Source organism: Ammospiza nelsoni, chromosome 2 (assembly GCF_027579445.1).
Source record: "Ammospiza nelsoni isolate bAmmNel1 chromosome 2, bAmmNel1.pri, whole genome shotgun sequence".
In the NCBI taxonomy this organism is placed as follows: Eukaryota; Metazoa; Chordata; class Aves; order Passeriformes; family Passerellidae; genus Ammospiza; species Ammospiza nelsoni.
Window position 1 is genome coordinate 38,344,725 of NC_080634.1, and position 21,524 is coordinate 38,366,248.

The 21,524-nt window shown below is 38.2% G+C and overlaps 1 protein-coding gene across 2 annotated transcripts; it reads right to left on the minus strand.

Moving 5' to 3' along the window:
• Positions 1-819: 819 nt before the first annotated feature.
• On the minus strand, positions 820-20,008 carry RAB38 (RAB38, member RAS oncogene family). 2 transcript variants are annotated; one of them, XM_059466450.1, is made up of 4 exons: positions 20,000-20,008; positions 18,882-19,068; positions 10,982-11,262; positions 820-1,119 (listed from the first exon to the last, which is right to left on the minus strand). In XM_059466450.1, exons 1-4 carry the CDS (start codon positions 20,006-20,008, stop codon positions 967-969), a joined length of 630 nt encoding a protein of 209 aa, XP_059322433.1. In that variant the 3' UTR covers positions 820-966. The 2 variants fall into 2 exon arrangements, with proteins under 2 accessions (XP_059322433.1, XP_059322434.1); XM_059466451.1 differs by lacking the exon at positions 20,000-20,008 and having other exon boundaries at positions 18,882-19,101.
• Between the last annotated feature and the right edge of the window lie 1,516 nt (positions 20,009-21,524).

Genomic DNA, 21,524 nt, shown 5'->3' on the forward strand with positions numbered 1-21,524 from the left:
GATTCCTGAAAAGTTCTGCTGGTATCTTAGAGTGTGGATAGTGAATTTTCCCATGAGAATAAACATAATGAAGGGATGCATGTTAGGACTTACAGAATACACACAGTTTAAACACACAAGGATAGCTGTGGCATGAGGGATGAGAGGGAGGGAAAAAAATCAGTGTGAGCTTTCCAGAGGAAATGCTGGCTTTATAGAATAGATAACCCTTTCTGAAAACCCTGATCTACTTCACCCAGGAGACTGTACCCCTGATTGCCTGTTTTGTCACCCTTCACCCTTGATTCGTTGTATTTTGCTTCATCTATATAAGGCTATCAACTGTGAGAATGTAACTCCTCAGAAAGAGGGAGCCAATTCTTCATCAGTGTCGGCAGCTCAGATCTTCTGGAGAACTGAATTATGTGAAATGCTCCTGCATCTTCAGTCCTGTCACTACATCCAGGAGACTGAACTTGCAATGGGAACATTTAACTGTGAGCCTTCTTGGTGTCTCTTTCTGAACAGCTCAATTTTCATTTTCATCATAATCTTCCTCATATGAAAAAAGATCATTCAAGTTTGAGGGGTGACAAAGAGTGTAATGATGACATTTGCATGGTCAAGGTATTGAGAAAACATGGAAATCAATGGACAAGTAGGGTGCTGCTGCAGTCTCATCAAAAATACGAATTTTCAGAAACCACATGGCAAAGAAATGGGTTTTGGTATCACTGGTGCCACCCAAATAGGAAAACACAGCCATCACCATGAGTCTTATTTGACCAATAGCCATAGAGAGTTTTGAATAGTTGCTAGGAATGAACACCTCATAATAAATTTTAGCTGAAAAAAAGAGAAAAATTTAAATATATTTTTGAGAAAATTACAATCTGCTTAGGGACAATGTGGGCAGGCTGGTTTCGTTGAATAAAGTATAAATTGTGAATCATAGTTGTTCAGCTCTTGTAATAGTCTGGAAGTCTCTTAGGATTTAAAGCAAGCTGAACAACTGACAATCTTGGAGGAATTCAAGTGTGGTTTTATAATATCTGGTTCAACCGACTGAACTGGATCACTCTCACTAGCAATTATGTGTTTCACCAAGCATCTGGAAGCTTCATTGATGTTTATATTTTCCTGCAAATGAAAGAGAAAGATAGGTTGATTAGTCAATAATAATAAAAACATGTTGCATATTTCCTATGCATAATTAAATTTTTCCCTCAACAACATCAAAATTTACTTACTGTAATAAACAGTTTTCAAAAATTGACTGTGTTAAATAGTGCTTACTGGAGTTTTGAAGTTGGTTAAGTTTTATATATATTATGATTCATATATGTTTTAAAATGTATACAAAGCTGATTTTAAATTACCTCAATCTCTTGGTGACTTGATTGTTTCAACAAACTAAAAAACAAATGCCAGAGAGGTGTTGAAGATCGATGACTGAAGTAAAGCTCCAAAGACCATATTTCACTGCTTGAATAATGGCTGCTCATTTCCAAATAGTTAATTACATACCAGTAATCACAGCCATGCACAGCACTTATTTTTTAAAGCCTTTTCCACAATTTCAAGACGATTTCTGTATGCAATGCTCACAATGAAACCTGTGATGGACCAGTTTCATTGAATAAAAGATACAATCTCAAATTACTCACTAAACAGTAAAACTGTTCTGTATGGTTTGGAGTCCTCCCTGATTTCTTGTTGGGGCTGACTGCAATGCACTGCATCTCCAATGCACTGATTCAGAAGAAATATATCACCACTGGTTTCATTTGTAGGACAGAAATCCTCACTCTAGGGGTTTAAAATGAAAGCTAAAGCACACCTTTTCTTACATGTACCTGATATCAACTGCACATTTAACTTGCACCAGTTCTTACCCTGTTTGTAGAATAAGTAACCAGGAAACAGCTTGATCAGTGAGACACAGCACAACACAGCATAGAAAATAAGCAGTAGTACTGAATAAAGATTTTTTTTTTTTTTTTTTTGTAAATAACAGCCAACAATATGTTTGGAATGACAATTCAGTCTCTCTGGCATAAAAGGCACTCTTCTAGTCTGCCTTTTTATTACTTATTTTACAAGGCAGGAGATAGAAACTTCACTGCATCCTCAATCTTCTAGGAAATTGTATCGCACAGCCACATACATCCACATGGAAATGCATACCAATATATAGACATACATTTGTGCATATGCACACACTACTCTTGCTCAGTAAAGATAATGTTTTACTTGCAGCCTAAGATTACCCAGGTTTCCAAGTTGAATCTCTGAGTCATAGACTAGTTTTGACTGGAAGGGACATTTAAATGCCGCCTAGTCCCAATTCTCAAGCATGTCCAGGTCTCTCTGGATAGCAATCTGGAGCCTGCTGCACTGAGGCCATAAAATAGCCCATAAAAGAAAGAAACGTGTGTGTTTCAGTAGAGAAGACACATTTATAGGAAAATCAAAAGCTAAAGGAATAAATTCTTTGTATTTTATGCTATCTCCCACTTTCCAACTAGCCACCTCATGCTGGACCATGACTTTGTCTAATTCCCTTGAAATCAATGTCAAAACTCCACAAATTCCATTGTCCATCCCTCTGAATCACAGTAAAGGACTGAAATCTGTGGATCTAACTGAAAATGTTAAATAGTGCAAGACTTCACAGGTTTCTTCAATGACAAACATGAACTTAAATATTTTGTATGTACAGAATATTAGTAAGTTGTCAACCCCCAATACTTTAGAAAAGTACATATTAATGTACATAGTAACTGCTAGAAAGTAATATGGGGCTGGGAATAGTCTCTCTACTGAGATGTTAAAATTCTGCTGTATCACATGGCTCTCTCAGACCAGACTAGAAAATTCCTCAAGCATGCACTGAAAACCCTTTTCAGAGCACTGTGAAATTTTATTTAAAAAAAACCCAGACAATGAAAAATGTCTCTCAGCACTGCCTAGAAAACTGAAGCCAAAATAGGATTGTTAAATGCACAAAAACAGAAATGTAAAAACCTTTTGCATTGTGTTTGTTTTTACTGATGGACTGGTGAGCATTTAATTTGCCCATGTGCTTCTTATGTGTTGAAATAGCAGCATGTGTTTATTTAATAAGGTCTTAGGGACTATCTAAGATTCTACCCAAACTGATTAATGTTCAGATGTATTAACAGCAACCATCTTTATTAGGGGCTACCATTTCACAGCACTCGGAAAGAGGGAAGGAACCAAGCCCACAATAGCATAAAATTGATATATGTGGACATCCCTCATCCCTGCTGGTAATAGATGGAAATCCATGTGGCAGACATGACCCTAAAAATGCAGAAGAAAAAGAATTCTCTGGCCAGTACTCAAACAAGAAAAAACAAAAACAAAAGAAAGAGGGAAGGAATAAAAAGTCCTGTCCTGAGCCTACTGAGTCTAGAGAGTCAGTTTCTCACCTTTAACATTTATATGAACTGTTTAAGCTGTGTGGATGACAATTTCAGCTGGGGTACAAGGGGAGGAAGACGAAGGGTGACCCTGACAGACAGCACAGCTGGTTTTGAGTTTGTGTCTAGCTCCAGCCTGTTCCTGTGGTTCAGATGACAACAGGCACACAGTATGGATGAGAAGTAATATGTTACCTGCTGCAAGGAGCCTGTGGTCATTCCACAAAAGCAACTCCTGCTGTCCCAGATCCCTGCCTTGACCATTTCCTTTCTGATGCTACTACTGCCTTTTGTTACAACCTTAATCCTGTGGTATCCTAGACCTGCAGATCAGACATTGCTGTATTCTGGTCTGACTAATGAAATATTGATTTCTCTACCTCTCCTCCTATGGTGTGTTTTGCAAAAGAAAAATCTGTATTCTGCTAGGCAGTGAAAAACTACAGACAGTAGAATGTGATCTGCTATCCAAACACAGACATCCAGAGGTCTGGTGATTTTAGGGCCCATGAAGTGTTGAGAGGCAATCAAGGGGAGGAAAGGAAAGAAGAGAAAGTTAAAATCCACTCAAACGCATAAAAACCAACAATCAGAGTGTAAGATTGGACAGAGAAGAAAAATCACAGACAAACCACTAATGGTATTGAGACATGGAAATTGCCTCAATTATACCTGAAAATAAAACTATGTCCATAATTGTCACCTCCCATATGGCTTTGTCCTACAAAAGAACATCAAAGAAACTGAAGATTGCTGAAGTTCAGATTTTTTCTCTTCTCTTCTCTTCTCTTCTCTTCTCTTCTCTTCTCTTCTCTTCTCTTCTCTTCTCTTCTCTTCTCTTCTCTTCTCTTCTCTTCTCTTCTCTTCTCTTCTCTTCTCTTCTCTTCTCTTCTCTTCTCTTCTCTTCTCTTCTCTTCTCTTCTCTTCTCTTCTCTTCTCTTCTCTTCTCTTCTCTTCTCTTCTTCTCCTCTCCCTCTCCCTCTCCCTCTCCCTCTCCCTCTCCCTCTCCCTCTCCCTCTCCCTCTCCCTCTCCCTCTCCCTCTCCCCTGTAGTGCTTGTTATCCAGCCTCCTCTGAGGCCACTTTTACCTTCACAGTTCTCCAAACGCAGGAGACACTCTGTCTCCCTGTATTGCTTTCAAGGCTGGTATTACTCAGCACTGCATCTTTGATGTGTTTATCTGGACAGCAGCTTTCTGTGATAGGGAAGTGCTGCTATGGCCATTTGTCAAAAGGAGAAAATGCAGAGCCACATGAATCCTGGTCCAGCATGCAGTGGCTAGTTGGAAAGTGGGAGACAGCACAGGATGAAGTCTTCACATTATAAGTTAAGAATGCAACAATTTCCTTTCTCAAGAAAAGCTCTTTCCCAAGAGAAAGCTTTTACTGCAAGGCCAAAAAGGATCTTACCCACGTTATGATGTCTTTATCAGTCCTGTATTCCTGATTCAGCATGCCAGCCTTTATAAAAGCCTTTCCCAAGCACCTTGCTCTGCCCTGTCCCTTGAGGTGCCTAGCCCAGTTCTGTGAGGCTCAGAAAGCCCCAGCACCTGATACAGTATCCCAGTCAGTGCAAGAGCTGAGATGTGAATCTATCCCCAAGTGATTTATCCTGCATCAACCTGCCAGAATCTGCCAGAGCAAGGACCTGAACCCTGCTTCTGTGACAATGCCTGACTACTTGTGCAAGTCTTTCTTGTGGCCTCATCAAGAAGGAATGGAAACATGAAAATCAGAACATGCTACTCTTTATTCTATTACTAAACAAAAAAAGGCAAAGAAAATAACTCTGACTAATCTCTGAAATCCAGAAAGGAACACTGGAGGACATAAATGAAATTAGTGTTTGCTTGTAGATCAATCTTATTAAAATATATCCTTTCAAAGGGCACTTTTATGGAAAGGATAGCAACTGAGGGCAGGGAAAGAGAGCTGCATTATTTAAAACCCTTGAACTGATTGCTATTGGAAATAATGTCTTGTAAGCAACAATCAACTAAAGGGAAAAGAAATACATTATTGAATGTGACTCAAAGCAGTACACAAGCTCAGCAAATGTTTTTGCATTCTGGATTATCTTCCCCCTTATCTGCCATCTCTACTGCAGATGCAGAACATTAACATTTAGGACATTCCTTTTCAATATATGAAATAAGTTCCCACAGATTAGAGTCTCTTAGCTCTTTGTAGAAGAATAAAGGCCTGGCAAGTTTTAAGGGCCTATCTCACTTTCAGATGAAAGAAATTTTGTTTCTTTACCATGCACATATCTTAAATTTGACTATCAGGTTGTTTTCTGATAGAATGCTTTTCCCATTGACAGTTTTTTCCTCTTACTGATTCTGATGCTTCTGAGTCTTACCTTGAAAACCAGGGTGAAGAACAGTGTGTATGCAGGCACAGAGCTCTTGGGGAGCTCTAAATCACTGCTGCTTAGAGACATGACCCTAGACTACTGCTGCACTTGAAGGAAATTGACTTCCCATAAGCAAGCATTTACAAATTGTGAAATATTCAGGTATTAGATGGGAACCTAGTGAGAAGCTCATAGCTTCCACATTTTATTTCCATACTGCAGTAAAATCCAGGCGCAAGGAAATAACTTGAAAGATGCTTTAACCTGCCCTCCCCTGGAGCTAGCATGCTCCCTTAGCAGAACTCCCTGGAAACTGCTGGGAACAGAGCCTTATTAAGATGGTGTGCTCTGCTCCTGCAGTGGTGTTTCCAGGAAAATGCAGCCATACAAGTTAAAAGCCATCTAGAAGCATGAACATGAAATTCATAGACGTGAACTGCTGTGACGGCAACTCTGTCAAAAGATCTTTCCTGTGATTTAATTCTTACATCTGGTTGAATAGCCTGCAACAAAATTATTTCACTTAATGATTTTCTGATTTCAACAATTTTGTATTTCTCTGAATTTCCAGATTTGGGACAGCACTAAATAATGCATTTCATAAAAGTGTTCCAGAGAGCTACAGGACAGCTCTAATACCCATAGGATAATCTGAATGGACTCCTTTCAATTACAGGAAAAAAAATCTGCAGAGGATTCTGCACAGAGTGATTGTACATCTGAAATGAAATATCCTGCCTTAAATCTCAGCTTTATTTCTTGCTTTATGGCAGAATCAGAAGTATTTCCTCAAACTGTACTGTGAAATTGGTTAGACATTTTTGAGTGAATTAAAAAGACAATCTAGGGAGCCACACATCCCTAACTGGGTCTGGCAGTCTCAAATGAATTGCTTGGATTTAAGTTACCAGATCAGCAGATTAGTTTAGAGTGTCAGCCTAATTCAAATACATGTCCAAACCTTGTTTTTCTTTATGGAAATCAGAAGTGCATATCCAGTTCCTCTGCAAATATACTGCATAGCTTGCTTTTTTCATATTTCATAATAATTGTCCAGTCAAAAGAACTGAAGAATTTGTGATTTAAACAAGGGCTAGTAGAACTTGTATTATTCGTAGAATTCCCTGGTAAGATAGGAAGAATTCATGTCTTTGTTTTTTGAAAGAAAGGCTGGAACAGACGAGAGAATGACTTTCTGAAGGCAACACAGCAATGGCAAAGAGGACTTTTAATTGCTAGTCCAGCATTTGTACCCTGTAAGGGGTTGAAACTAGATTATTTTTAAGGTCTCTTCCAACACAACTCATTCTGAATCTATATTGGCACACAATGGACTGCCTGTCAAACAAAAGCTGAATAAAGGACATCTTATTACCCACATTTCTTAGAGGCAGACCTATAACACTATCCTGGTCCAAATAGGATGTATCCAAATAGCCCAGAGACTCAGACTGCTCATCAGTCTCCAGGTCATGATGTTCAGGAGACAAGGAGCTGCGTGCTTAACCTAGTTCTGTAAGGATCTGAAAAGCACAGCTACCAGCCTTTCTGGGCAATTTGGACAAAACATGAATGTCTTTTCATCTAATTCTGTATTGCTGACGGTAGAATTACAGCAGGAAAAAGAGGAACTCAGGCATAATAACAGCACAGCCATGGCCAGTTGTAAGGTATTTAAGTTTTTTCTGAATTAGGTACTTTCAAGCACATTTAGTTTTGCCTGACTTGTCTGTTTTGTTGCACAAGTTCCAGTTTTATTATAAAGTGATAATAAGCTTGAAACTGCTCCTTTTCTAATCCAAGTCAAAAGCTCACTTCTTTGAACTAGGCATGGTGGTGAAAACAGTTTAAAGGCTTGGAAATGTGAGTGGAGCTCTCAGCTGCTCTGGCCACGTGCTGGATAATTTAATGTGTGACAGGAAGAAGAAATTTCCTTCCTTTAAAAGAATGGTTCTTTCACAATAGTTGTGGTCATGAAATTTATTAAAGAATTAACTATTAAGGGTTATTTGGTGATTTTCTGGGGATGTGCCTCTTATACTGCAGTCACTATGGGTGAAGTAAATATGCAGATATAAAAGAGACCAGGCTCACCACCGGCTATATGGCAACAACAGTGTAACTTGTGACTACACTGTGAGGTGGTGTTGCCCAATAAGGCCCTTCTCACAGGGAAAACTATCCAAACAAAATCTCTCTTTGTAGGGAGAGGACTGAAAGAGGGTTATTTCCTTCAGATCAATGTAAGAATCAAAACTAATACATAAGCCTGCATTAAGTGGCTCAAATATTTTATATTGGAGTGGTTAGCTCACAAAAATAGCACCAGGGAATAATAAAGAGGTTTGTTTTTTTTTTTTTTTGTGTAATCTTCCAGTGAACAGACAAAAGCTTAAAACCATTGACAGATTGAAATATGGTAGGTACATATATAGCATGCTACTTTCTGCAAGGCAACCAGAACAAAAAGATGTTCTTTTTATAAGTAATCACCTTTGTTTTTCCAAAATGCATAAATCATATTCAGTTTGTTCTCAAGGCTTTAACATTTCCAAGCACATCTCCAGAAAACCTCTGAAGATCTAATTATTCCAGGGTACCACAAAAAGAGAGTTATTACTTATTTGAACTGCTAAAACTGATAGCTGCAATACGAGGACTCCTTTGTCCATGCTATTCTGCTTCAAAAGAGTTCCTATTCTCTGTAGCAAAGAGAGTTAGTAATTTTTTTTTATCAGACCCAAGTTCAATTACTTATGGTGCCCTAGGCTGAAAGAATACCAGGAATGTACAATATCCAGAATTCTAAAATAGTAGTAATATTAACTTTTGGTTAGAAAAGGAAGTGCAAGGTTTAGTTTAGGACTTAGATCAAGTGGGGAAATTATTTTGATCTAACTTAGTTTAAATGTTTTGATTCTACCATCTTTACTGGAATGACTCTCTGCATAATTTTAAAGTCAGAAGCCTCCAATTCTGGGTGGAAATCTGGTGTGTGGATTGCAGAACAACAGGTCCTAGCCTCTGGTGTATAACAGCAGAGAACAGTCTGGTAGCAGCTGTGTGCCCTCGACTCTCATCATTCCCTTCAGAGTGGCTTTTGAAAGCAAGTCTTGTCATAGCTGGATTTTTTTTCTGTTCCTACATGATTGCATTGTCAATCTGGGGACTGCTTGGCTTTTGGAGTTAAATAATGTAAGAAGAATATAGATATTTACCATATCTAAAATAAGAGAAATTCTTAATTCTGTGCAGCTTAGAGAAACTTGGGAAAAATTCCTCTGTTATGACTTTAAAAAAAAGTTATGTTCTCTATACATCTTTTATACTTCCATAGTTCTGCCCCAGACTGGCTCCATCATCATCGTAAAACCTCTCTGTGATATTTGAAATTGTTTGCATATTTATTTTCTGTCATGATCTGCAATGAGTCTTAGCACAATAAATGCGGTTGACCTTTTTGAGTGGTGGACATGTGCCATGTTTACCATCCTCATAGTAAAATTTAGTTTATCATAAGGAGGATCACTGGATTCTCTTGGCCTCACCTAACACAAATCAGCAGACGAACCACAGACCTAAAGACAAACCAGGTGCTGCACATGAAGGAATAGGAAGTACCCTGTTGTGGAGCAAGAGAGTTTACACACTTACTTAGACCCAAATTTCTCTCTGTAAATGGCATCTTATGAAATAGTGGCTGGATTTGAGACTCATTCAGTAGAGAAGCAAAGGCATTAATTACAAAGACATAGAATCATAAAATCTTAGAATGGTTTGGGTTGGAAGGGACCTCTTCAAATCATTTTGTCTAATCCTCCTGCCAGGGCAGGGACATCCTCAGCTAGATTGGGTTGCTCAGAGTCAAATCCAATCTAGCCTTTAATGTTTCCAGGGATGGAGCATCCACCACATCTGGGCAACTTGTTCCAGTGTTTCACCATCCTTTGTCAGAAAAAAATATTTCTTATCTCTAGTATAAATCTACCTTCTTTTAGTTTAAAACCCCTTGTCCTATGACAACAGGCTCTCCTGACAGGTTTGTCCCCATCTTTGTTATAAGCCCCCTTAAGTTCTGAAAAGCTGCAATCTCAGCCCAGAGTTCATGCAATGCTTGAGGCAGTCTGGGATATACTGCTATTCCCCCGCTGTTACTTCTGCTGATTACTAGTCAAACATCTTTTAAATATTAATGCTTAAAGAAGGTTTCAAGACCAGAAAAGTAAAATACAAATATACACCCTAAAAGTTCTTAAGTACCTTACATAAACTCTTTAAAAGGAATTAAACAATCAAATGCAGCATTTTGGCTTCCAGCCTACTAGAAATCTAGGTTAAACCAGAACCAATCTGTTTGCATTTCAAACATCCAAAAGTTCCCCAGAGCTGTTAATGATGACACCAGCTTTCATAATAGGATACAATCAACACAATATCCACTGAATTGTTGTGTTCAAATCAATATTTCACATGCCAGCTTCCAAATCCTGCACGAACTGAAATTATCCAAGACATCTCAAATTGATCTACAGTACCAATGTACTTTTGGCCTTTGAAATTTGAAAGTCTGAGTGCCCTTTCTGATTTTTATCTTAATATCCCATGCACTCAGGAAATCTATACCAAGGCAAAGAATTGAACCTCAGAGTAGCTCATTCAGCCTTTTGACCACTGATATTTCCTTCCTCCCCAGATATGTGATTTTTTTGAAAAGACTTTTGAGAATGAGAGCTTATAACAGTGGACATTGTACAAGCACCACAATAGACTGACTTTATTTCTGGAATCTAAGGCAATGAAGCTATTGTCTCAAATCAGCATTTCTCAAGCAAAGTGGTTATATAAATATTTAGAGATAATATTCAATGTTAAGAATGATGAAAAACATCTTCATATCATTCACAAGAGGTAGCTTTTATGCCTTGCCTAAGGTCATCCTCCTCCCTGGGCTATTGAGCAGTAACCTGTTGACTGGGTACATACTTTACTGCTGGCCTATCATAGCACAGCAGCTGCATTTCAGAATCTTGCAATAAAATACCTAAAATAAATAAAATTGCATACTATATATTTACAAATCTATCTTTACTTAAAATTACCAAGAGAGGAGCTTTTCAAGGTGCATGTTTAGAGCAAATGATCAATTTTAAAAACTGATTTCTCTGTCCTTAGAAACATTTGAAAAGAAACAGAAACATTACCTTGGCTGATGTTTCAAACCAGCCCACGAACCCATTCTCTTTGCAGAACTGATCCATCTTGATGCCGTTGTTCATAAGAACATCTATTCCCTGGTCACATTTGTTTGCTAATAGGACTGCTGGCACAGGTTTGCCATTTGGAAGAACCAACTTAGAGTCCAAATCCTCTTTCCATTTTGTCACTGCTTCAAACGTTGCAGGTCTTGTAACATCAAAGACAATAAATGCTCCCATAGCCTCTCTGTAATACACCCTGGTCATGTTTCCAAATCTTTCCTGTCCTGTAATGAAGAAAGTAGAAGGCAAAAACAAACATTATCTTGTAAAAATCAGTGTTTCCAGTCTAGGTCAGTATTTCACATAGCAGGTTTTCTAAGATAACATTACTGCAGGCAGGACTTCATTTTAAAAGTCTCTGGGAAACTACTTTTTGCCTAAATAATTTTAAATACCATGCTAGAATAATTTGTATGAAAATGCAGGAGAGTTTTGCATGAAAAAGGAATTTTCAAGCCAACCCCCTAGGAAATTTAATGAAGTTCATTATAAGTGAATAATAAGTGTGATAAGTGAATAATAAGTGTATGGTGTTATTAGACTACCAGATTTCTCAGTCTGTGGACAGTGCCAAGAGTCTTTGAGTACATTATAGGACTTTCAACAAGAGACACAAAAAAATATAGGCACCAGATTGGAAACTCCTTGGTACTATGGTATTTTGTCTAAAACATTTAACACAACTGAACTGCTCAAGGATGAAGAGGATCCTGCATATTCTCATGCAAATGATAATAACCAGCAGTACCATAATATAGCTCTGGAGCCACACCAGGTATAAGTGTAATTACAAGTTTATTTTTATTGACAAACTAAAGCACAGAGGTGAGGAAGTTGAATTTAAAGCCTTACAAACGTGGAAAGTGCTCTAAGAAACATCATATTGCAGTAGCAATATGAAGAGCTGCATTGCTCCACTGAAAAGTTCTGTGAAGAAGGATTTCATACCAGTTCTGTCCAGAAGCTTCATGGTTTTATTTGCTGAATTCAAAGTGCTTTCTGGGAAAGGACAGAGTTTTTGGGAGCTAAAGTACATTAGTATATTCAAACATGGACATTTGTAAATATCTTTCATTTTATATGATTAAAACTATGAACAAATTAATACATGACATCAGGATGTGGTATGTTGATCAGCTGTGGATTTGGTAATATAACTGCTGTTTTCATAGGAACTCTGGAAAAATAAATTACACAGAGCTTTTCTTGAAAATAAAATATCGATTTTCTACTAATGTCTGCAGCATAGCTGTGATCTAAAGAAGATTTATAAGCTCCTGAAACATTTCACAACAATAGGAGTTTTTAAGCAAGACAACTCTTGTACATGCTTCCATAGCTGGGAAAAAGTGCTATGGAAATAGAAGCATTGAATGCAGACCTGTTTCTACCCTTATTTTCTCAATGTGAGCAATTCTGAGTAGGTTAGGAAGACAAGAAGATTGGCAGTCTGCCTCTGACCCCAGGAAGGTTATTTGTGGAGAATTTGTCTGATATAAATTTTACTGTCAAATGTAAGGGAAGGCTGAGAAGGGAAAGGTACCAATTGTTTAGCTTCTGGACCATGCACTTTCATTTAATGGAAATAACACTGAACCCAGTTAGGGGGTCAACACCATCAGTTTGTGATGTTTGTCTTTGGTTTTAAGCACTGTGGCAGCAAGGAGACAGTCATTCACATGATTCAGAAACCAAAGAAGAAGCCTGTCTTCTCGAAATTCATGTCAAAAATTTTTTGTCTTAAAGAAACACTGTGTCCTATTGATAAAGCAAGATAGAAATAGATTATTTCTGGGAAAGAAGAGGTCATATTCAAAATTTCTTTCGTCTATATTTTTATTCAAATGTCTTATGATTCCTATCAGTGGGCTAATCAGATGAATGGCTAAGTCATGTGCTATTCAATAATCTCCTTGTTGAGAAATTCTTTTTTCATCTGCAAGAAGGTGCCTTCCACCAAAAGCCAAGGTTTAATTAGAAACATGGCAGTGAGGTAAGCAGCAACATATACAAATAGTTTTTGATGGATATTGTATTTCACTGATACTTCTCATTCAAAGTTCTTGAGATGCTTACACTATAGGTGATACGACAGCAGCTCAACTCAGGCCTCACACTTAGGACACAGATCACTGGGATAGGTGGGACATGGTGTCACAGAACATTACTAAATTATTCATTTGCAGAATGAAATCATCCACCATGAAGGAAGTTACTAAAGGAATAAAAGGCTCCTAAGTGGTGATCTTCTGCTTAGTAGTGGCCCACAAATTCCTGACAAATAGAATGACACTGATTCTTCCTCTGGCTTCCAGCCGCTTTTTCAGATACACAGGAATTTTACTGCACAGAAAAGCCAGTGTGTTTGTAAAAGCAGCATTTTGCAGGAAGACAGGGATAACCAATTTCCATCACCAACCACTTCAAAGAAAGAGAAAGAATGGAGCTGCATGATTAACTGTCTGAACTGTTTTGAAGTGGTCTTTTTCTCCATCAGTTATAATTAATGTATCAACATACTTGACAGAAAGGCATTAGGCCAGTTTGAATGGAAAAAGTGGTGCTTAATAAATCAGAGTTTTAGTTTTATGACCTTTGCATAATGATTTTATTTAATTTAAATTGTGGAAAAAGTGATCTTGAGTATTTGAATTGAGCTTGGAGAGCTAAATAATATGCCTAAGGATGCAGAAGTACTCTTTTTTTTACAGATTCTCGCTTATGTGAACAAAATCCTATATTAATAGATGAGGTTCCTAAAACCTTTTAGTTTAGCAGAATTGCTCCTAATAGTAGGCACTGCTTGATGTATTAAAGATGTCAAAATCTGGCCTTAGGTTTTCAGCAACACAATGTCTTCGGCAGGAATAAGGCTAGAAAATAGATCAACCATTAGGTATTCAGTGGTATCTCTCAGGCAGCCTTGAACATTAGAATCTGCTTTACAGCAAGACCAAATAGGGAAGGAAGATTGGTTTTACTTTTTACTGGAAGGGTCAGAAGCTTGGGAAATATTTGATGTGGTCCCTAGTACTTTACTGCATCATTTACAAGACCACTGGCATTTGGCATCAAACCCTGCAATTCCAATGGCCTTTGCCCACTGAGGTGGGGCTTCATGTTGGGATTATCAGCCCTAAATTAGATTAGAAAATTAACTGGGAGTACTGAAGGTTAGGATCCCTTTGTAGTCCGAGACTGGGAAAAAATGTCTAATTGTTAATTCAGATGAATCCTACTCTACTTGGAAGCAAACCCAGTGAGACCAAGGTGATAAAGATTTCTACTAAAGGGAAGCACTCCCTGTCTGAAGGGCAGCTGCCTGCACATTTATCCTAATCTTAGTTGCACCTCTGCAGCAGGCAAAGCTATCAGTTCAAAGGTTTAAAGCAACCATCAGCTGAACTTTCATAGCTTATAAAAACTTACCCCGAATAAATGTGTACAGTAATCTAAAATTTTCACTAACCACTATAATCTCTAATAAAGGTATAAAAAGTAATGATAAGTGGATGAAGATAATTTCCACAATTTTGACCACAGCATCTGAAATGTGGCACAAAAATTTAAATTAAAAATTATTTGAATTTTTAATGCTGAGTTTAATGCCCAACGCTGAGTTTTATGATGCATTCTACTTCTTGCCACTGTTTTAAGAGACAATGCTTTTGGGAACTACCTGGCTTTACAGACAGCCTTTAGCCAACACTGAAAAGCTGGAAACTGTGGAGAAGATTTAAACATCTTTTACCTTTCCCTTCAAAATATCTTTTAGAGTATTCACACTTGAATTCAAATAATTGTCTTTATGGATTGAAGCTTAAGCAGCCCTTGAGCTGATGTTCACCACCCCAGAATGAGGAAAAGCAGGCTGTCAGCAGGATCTGGCCCACAGATTCCCACATCAATCTCTACTGAAATAAAACCCTCACAGCAAGAGACTTATTTATGTTTGCAGAACAGTAATTTCAAGGTAACTTAGCCTAGAAATCACCATGACTATCTTATTTATGCATATGTGCTGCAATGCTTAGCAGCTGCCGAGAGTCTAAAATGCTGAGGACGTGCTGTGCCTGGCATTAGTGAACAGGTTTCTACTTGCTCCCTCTGCAGCATAACAATCCTAAAAACTTTACAAGTGCAGAGATACTCGTCTATATCTGTGGGTAGACTGCTGCTTCTGAAGGTGAAAGTGACCTGGAAAGGAAATGGAACTGTTCTTTCCCCAAAGCATTGGTCCAACTGTTTATGAGATGAGAACCAGACTTTTAAACACAAACCAATATCTTTTTGGTAGCAATGAATAACCCAGCCCACTCAAATGCAGAAGGAGTGATAAAGAGGAAGCTGAGATGGCTGTGGAAAAGGAGCAGGGAGCAGGCTCTGATGTGCTGCTCTCTGATGTACAAAGCTCCTCCCTGCAGTAAATCTATGGCTAAAGCTGGTCTTCAGAGAAATCTCTGGGCTGTTCAGGCACAAAACACAGACAGTAGCACAGAGAGCAGCCTTGCAGAGAAGGGAATAGCAAATACACCCGGATCTGCGGCCTGCAACAGCTGTTTTCTTCAGAAGCACTGCGCCAGACTGCATCTGCAGGGCCAACCCCATCCACTGTAACCTTGTGCAAAATATGATTCAGAGTTTCTTTAAAGCTTTCCTTCTAAGAATTTGTTAATGAATTTAAAGGACATAAACACAAAGACAGTAAAAAAGATAAAGAAATAAAGACAGAAATTGACTGAGGGGCAAGATTTAATGTTGTATGACACAGCAGTAGAGATGATGGCATACTTTAACAGGAACACCAAAACTCATAATTTGTGAAACAAAATGGAATTGTTGTGAAGAAATTAAAGGAAGGTGAATTTTATCATGTATATCTCCTCCCACACTCAATACTAAACATTCAGTCACCTCAAACTTAGGCATTTCACTGAATCAGACATAAGTTCATAGATCTTAATGACAGCATGTTGTTACAAACACCATAACATCACATAGCATCACGGTTAATCTTACTATTCCTGCCTAACACTCACAGTTTCAGGAATACAGTATGTGTTAAAACCACTGTCTTAAAGTAACAACGTGTAATGCAGAGCCTACATTATCCCTGAATTAATTTTTGTAATACTTAGTTATCCTTGTTTTTTGGCATTACTCTCTCATCTAAATAAACGCAGTTTCAGCATTTAGCTGTTAGATCATATTATAGTTTTGTTTACAAAATTAAAAAACACAGAAAAATATCTTACACAAATATTAACTACTTTTAATTAGATGGCACCAAATAAACCAAATTTACTTTTTCTTCTTGTGTCTGGTAAGGGTAAACCGGGCCAAACTACTTGGTCCTACCACAGCTGGAATGTGTCACTCCTCAAATGAAGTCAGACCTTAGATAAACCCTACTAATAATGTAGATAAGTTTGACACTAGTTTTAATCACAATATTTTAAAGAAAATTATTTCTAGATTTTTAAACAATTTACTACCCATGAAAAGCAAGGAGGTATATATGTTTGGTACTGTGTTCACTACTTGTATAATGGAGAGGGGAGAGGATATAAGAGCTAAAATAATACCTGATATGTATATATATAAATATGATATAAATATGCATTCATATATCATTCCTGATATGAAATATTATCAATTTATTTGCAGAATTTGCTTCAATTCAAGGTGTTCTACATGCTAAGCCAACATCCTTCAGCTTGGTCAGGGATTGAAAGTTTATTTCCTTAACCCAAAAGAAAAGCTTGACTTGATAACAGAGTCAATCAAAAGAGAAAGGATGTTTTTAGACCAGAGATTTTATTTTTCTCCCTCTTCTCATTGCCCATTTGTATTTTGCAAATGATTTTACATGACCAGCAACAGCCAAGAGAAACCAATTCCATTCTCTCCATATTTCCAATCAGTTTTACTTCTCTTTCATTTTTGAACCTCTTTTTCTCTCACCAGCCAGATGCCTTATGTGTGATAACTTTTATGCCTGCACCATGATCATCTAAATTGAGCATGTTGCTTACAGAACTTGCTCTCTGTGTACAGCCAGCAGCAGCTAAAGCTCCTTAAGCAGAAGTCATTAAAGCTAAGACAGCAACTCTTTTTATTACCAACCACTGTCTTGACCTTCACAATGATGCTTTGAATTGGGCAATTCATACGAAATTTAGTACTGTGCTGTAATTCTCTCTGTCATGTGTGATAACTCAGAAAGCATGCTAGTCATTCAGTACTACAACTAGGTGTAATTGCTTTTGCAGCCTGACTGAAAGCTACATCATATGATCCGCCAGCACATGATTAGTAGTGTAATAAATCTCTGAAACAAGGCATGCAAAATACATTCTTTAAGTCTTTGATACAGTCAGAATTTACTATTAAATGCTTTTTTCTCATGCAGAAATGTTTTTCTGGCAGTGTACATATTTGTTGTTACAATCAGCCACTGTCAACTATAAAATAATTGTTTGCCACATTATTCTACCTTTTAATAAAGAAAACTGAGCACATATGTATTTAAAACCATAAAACCACAGGACTGAATTAGCGTGTGAAAAAGCGGAGTTTATACGTTTTACATAAAGCAGTGTTGTTGCATAAGTTTTAGTACCTCAGTGCCAAATTCAGAGCTCAGACATGAGACAGCTCAGTGCAGCAGAAAAGCACTCCCTCCACCAATAAGAATGTCAAGAATTTTTTCATTTCACCAGTTTTACCCGGTGCTGTTCCAGACTAGATCAATGAGCCTGAGTGGGCTCACAACTCAGGCCACAGGCTGGTACAGTTGCCTAACAGCTGATATGATGTTCACCTTTATTCCCTATTTAATGAAAGTAATTTCTTAATTAAATTGAATTTTTAAATGCCCCCCTTTATGCTGTAATCTATTGTTGCAGTTGTATTTGATTCTTGCATTCACGAAATGAAAAATTATTACTTAAAGCATGGGATATATGCCATCAAGATAAACTTATTTTTTGCACTGAAACAAAAATGATTGATTTTTCAGAAAGGTGGTGGCAAAAAAAGTTGCCTGCTTTATTTGAAGCCAAATCAAAAATGCCTGAAGCACTGACAGCAACAATGTCAAATTCTGTGCGTTTTAATGATGCAACCATGTGGGGATATCTGGACTTTACTGTTTTTCTCCTTGCAGAGGGAAAATAGTCTTTTGTTTTGCTTGATGTTGGAATAAGGGTATTTAAATATGAGTAATTGTATTTTTAACAACCAGAATGATTGCCAAATAGAAACATTTCTCTTTCCAAAACACGTAAGAAGTTGCTTTCATTGGACTGAAGGAGGGCAGGTATGAGAGAGAGGAAGAAGAAAGGTATTTTGATAAACTAACTCATATACATTCTCTTTATTTTTTTAACAATAAAGGTAATTTTAATCATCTTACTGAATCCCTCATCTATTCCACCAAATTAAAAAGATTTAACAGGACATTCTTGTTATTCTTCCTCCTATCATAGAGGTCTGTTAGTTCAAGGAAGCAAAACTGAACATTGTCAGCTTCAGGTAAAACAACTGGGGCATTTGGAGAGAGGTGCCTGAGTCCCTTAATATGTCCAAGGGCTTGGGAGAAAAATCAGCTAGCACAGGTTTCACTCTGACTCTCTGGTTTCCCTAGTTTGGGAGTCTGCTGATTTTAGGGAATGTCCAAAATATCAAGCTGCCCTTAAAGTTTTCTCTCCTCAATATGCTCTCCCTCACTGCATAAGCAGTGGCAGTTCCTAGCTTTCAGATCAGTACAAATGAGTTGGGGTCCGTATTTTGTATTGTTCTTTGATAGATTATGTGGCAAAGGGCTCTCCTCTGTACTCACCCGCAATATCCCAGAGCTGCAGCCGTACCACAGTCTCAGCATCCCAGTTCAGCACCTTCAAAGCAAAGTCCACCCCGATGGTGGCCCGGTAGTGGGGGGAGAAGTTCTGGTGGACATAGCGCTTGATGATGCTGGTTTTGCCCACTCCCAGGTCCCCGATCACCAGCAGCTTGTAGAGGTGCTCCTTCTGGCTGTGCTTCTGCATCTTTCCTCTGGCTGCGGCTGCTCCCTGCAAACTGATTGCATGCTCTGCCCCAGGAATCCTGCCAGCCTGAGGGGAAGAGAGGGGGTGAGGGACTGGGCAGGGAAGGAAGGACAGCAAGGTAGGTGGAGGCTCTCTCCCTTCCTACGGAAGCAGGATCACCAGGTCCAGCAGGCAGCCCTGCTGGGAGATGAAGTAAGGACGAACTGGGGGAAGGAAGTCTCCCAGAAAGTTTTGTGCGTATGTGTGTAAAGGTCAGCACGAGGTGTGTCTGGGATTAGTCTGGCTGCTAAAGGCTTTGCAGGAAAATTCATGTAACAGTTCTGTACTCTGTTTGGCTCCTTGCTGAAAGGACAGTGTTTCTGTTGTGCACTAGTTTTACACACAGTAAATTTTGAATCACTGCCTTGGTGATAATATATGCTTGTTTCCGGATGTCTTTAAGATGCCAGTCACTGCAAAAAACCCCTGAAAACTCCCTTCAGAGGTTTCATTTTTGCATTAAAGTGCAAAAATTAAATCAGTATGACTTCAGATTTGGATGAAATTTGGTTCTAATCTGTGTAAGTTAGTGTGAATGCAGTTACATCACTAGTTACAGCGATATACAGCAGCTTTACTTGCGTCCATACTAGGAGGGCTGTACAAATTAATTTACACCAGATACATATTTTAAAATTTTGTTACCATAATTGTAATTGTCTCTCTATACCTATAATCATGCTCCCATCTAAATGCAGCATACAGCTTGTACTTTGTTTTTCTTACATCTGGACTCTAAAATGCAAAAAATCCAGATTTATCTCATGACTCCGATAATCAGAAGTTCTGAAAGCGTAACAGCATTCGAGAATATGAATGCCAGTGTCTCAACAATCATCTGTTTTCCAAAACAAGGGATGCCAAACTTGCAAACTGAACCCATCTGAGTAAATAATTCTCCCGACATGACTGTCCCTTTATTTTGAATGAAGAGCACAGTGAATTTTACGTAGGCAGCTTAGCTGGAAACCTCTACCCATTACCTAGAGGTGTTTGATCCTTTTAGCAGCTTTGATAGCAAACCCACAGAATTTTAATATTGTGTGCAACTTATCAGTGAATAATTTTTTATATTTTTTGATGTTCTTGAAAATGAAAACATATTTTTTACTTATTGCAGTATTATTTGATAGAGTTCTTATCCAAGTGTGGACCGAAACGGCATTAGAATTTTGTCATCTATCCAGAAAGCTGGATTTTAGTAGACAAAGAATCCAGAACATTCATATTATGCAATCTTTTATAATCGGTCTTTAAACTCAAATTTTAAGTTTGTGTTTGTGTGAGTATATATACATAAACACACAAAGTGCAAATAGGTAACTTTAGAGGAAAAATGTCTTATTTTCCTTGAACCTTTTTTAATAAGAGGATTTTTATTTTTCAATAAGGTAAATTGTCTTTCCAAAAACAAGCTGTCATTTGTATCCTGTTTGGAGAGAAATCTTAAAGAGCTTCACCTTGTTAGGTATGGACAACAACTTGATAGGCAAACCAGTTTGATCAGTTAGTATATTTGCATGATTCAAGCTCATTATTGTTATTATTGGCAGTGTGTGCTATGTCAATTCTTGCCTTTACAGCACCTCTGTTCCTGAGAGGATCCAATACTTGAGTACTTCTAAGCATTCACCACTACCCTCTAAAGTTGATGATTTCCCCTTTTAGAGCTTAAACAAAGAACAGGCTGAGGGGATTTAGCAATTTGGGAAATAACGCAATTGGTGTTTTGGATAAGGTTTAAATTACATCTGATGTTTCATCCTTCTTTGATGATGGCCATTGCTCAGAGAACAGTGTGTGGAAGGTCCCTGAAAGCAGGTGCTTGGTAACTGGAGGTCTTAGGGTAATAGTAAGTGTAGTTAGAGGCTGGCCTATACCCAGAAGCATGAGGCTATATCTCTCTTCCAAAGTTTTTGTTGGAATTAGCTGTAATACTCTGTATAATCGTGTTACTTGTTTAAATCTCCAATTCTTCTCTGAATTCTAAATTCTTGGCCCCAGCAGCACCCTGGTACAATGAGCTCCTCATAGGCTCAATCAAGGTCACCCTGGGCTGGCAGTAGGGCCACCAGTGAGATGCTCAGTGAGGTATTCAGATGTGAGGTGAGCATGGAGGAGGGATCATTGCAGTCAGAGGGATGACTTGCTGAGCTAAAGGGAAGTATGGACTGAAGCATCTTGCTGAGTGAAAGCTGAACCCAGATTTCCTAACTTCATAGTGAGCTGGCTTTTATAGGCACCCTCTGCTAAAATGCTCCTGAAATGTCCTGCCTTGCTCCACCTATTTGGAGGTATTTCTTCAGCTTCCTTGCCATCCAAAGGCACTGGGGTGGGGTAGTGTGGACCTTTCATTAATTTGCAGCCCTGCTGCAGCACTGTCACGGGAGAAGACAGCT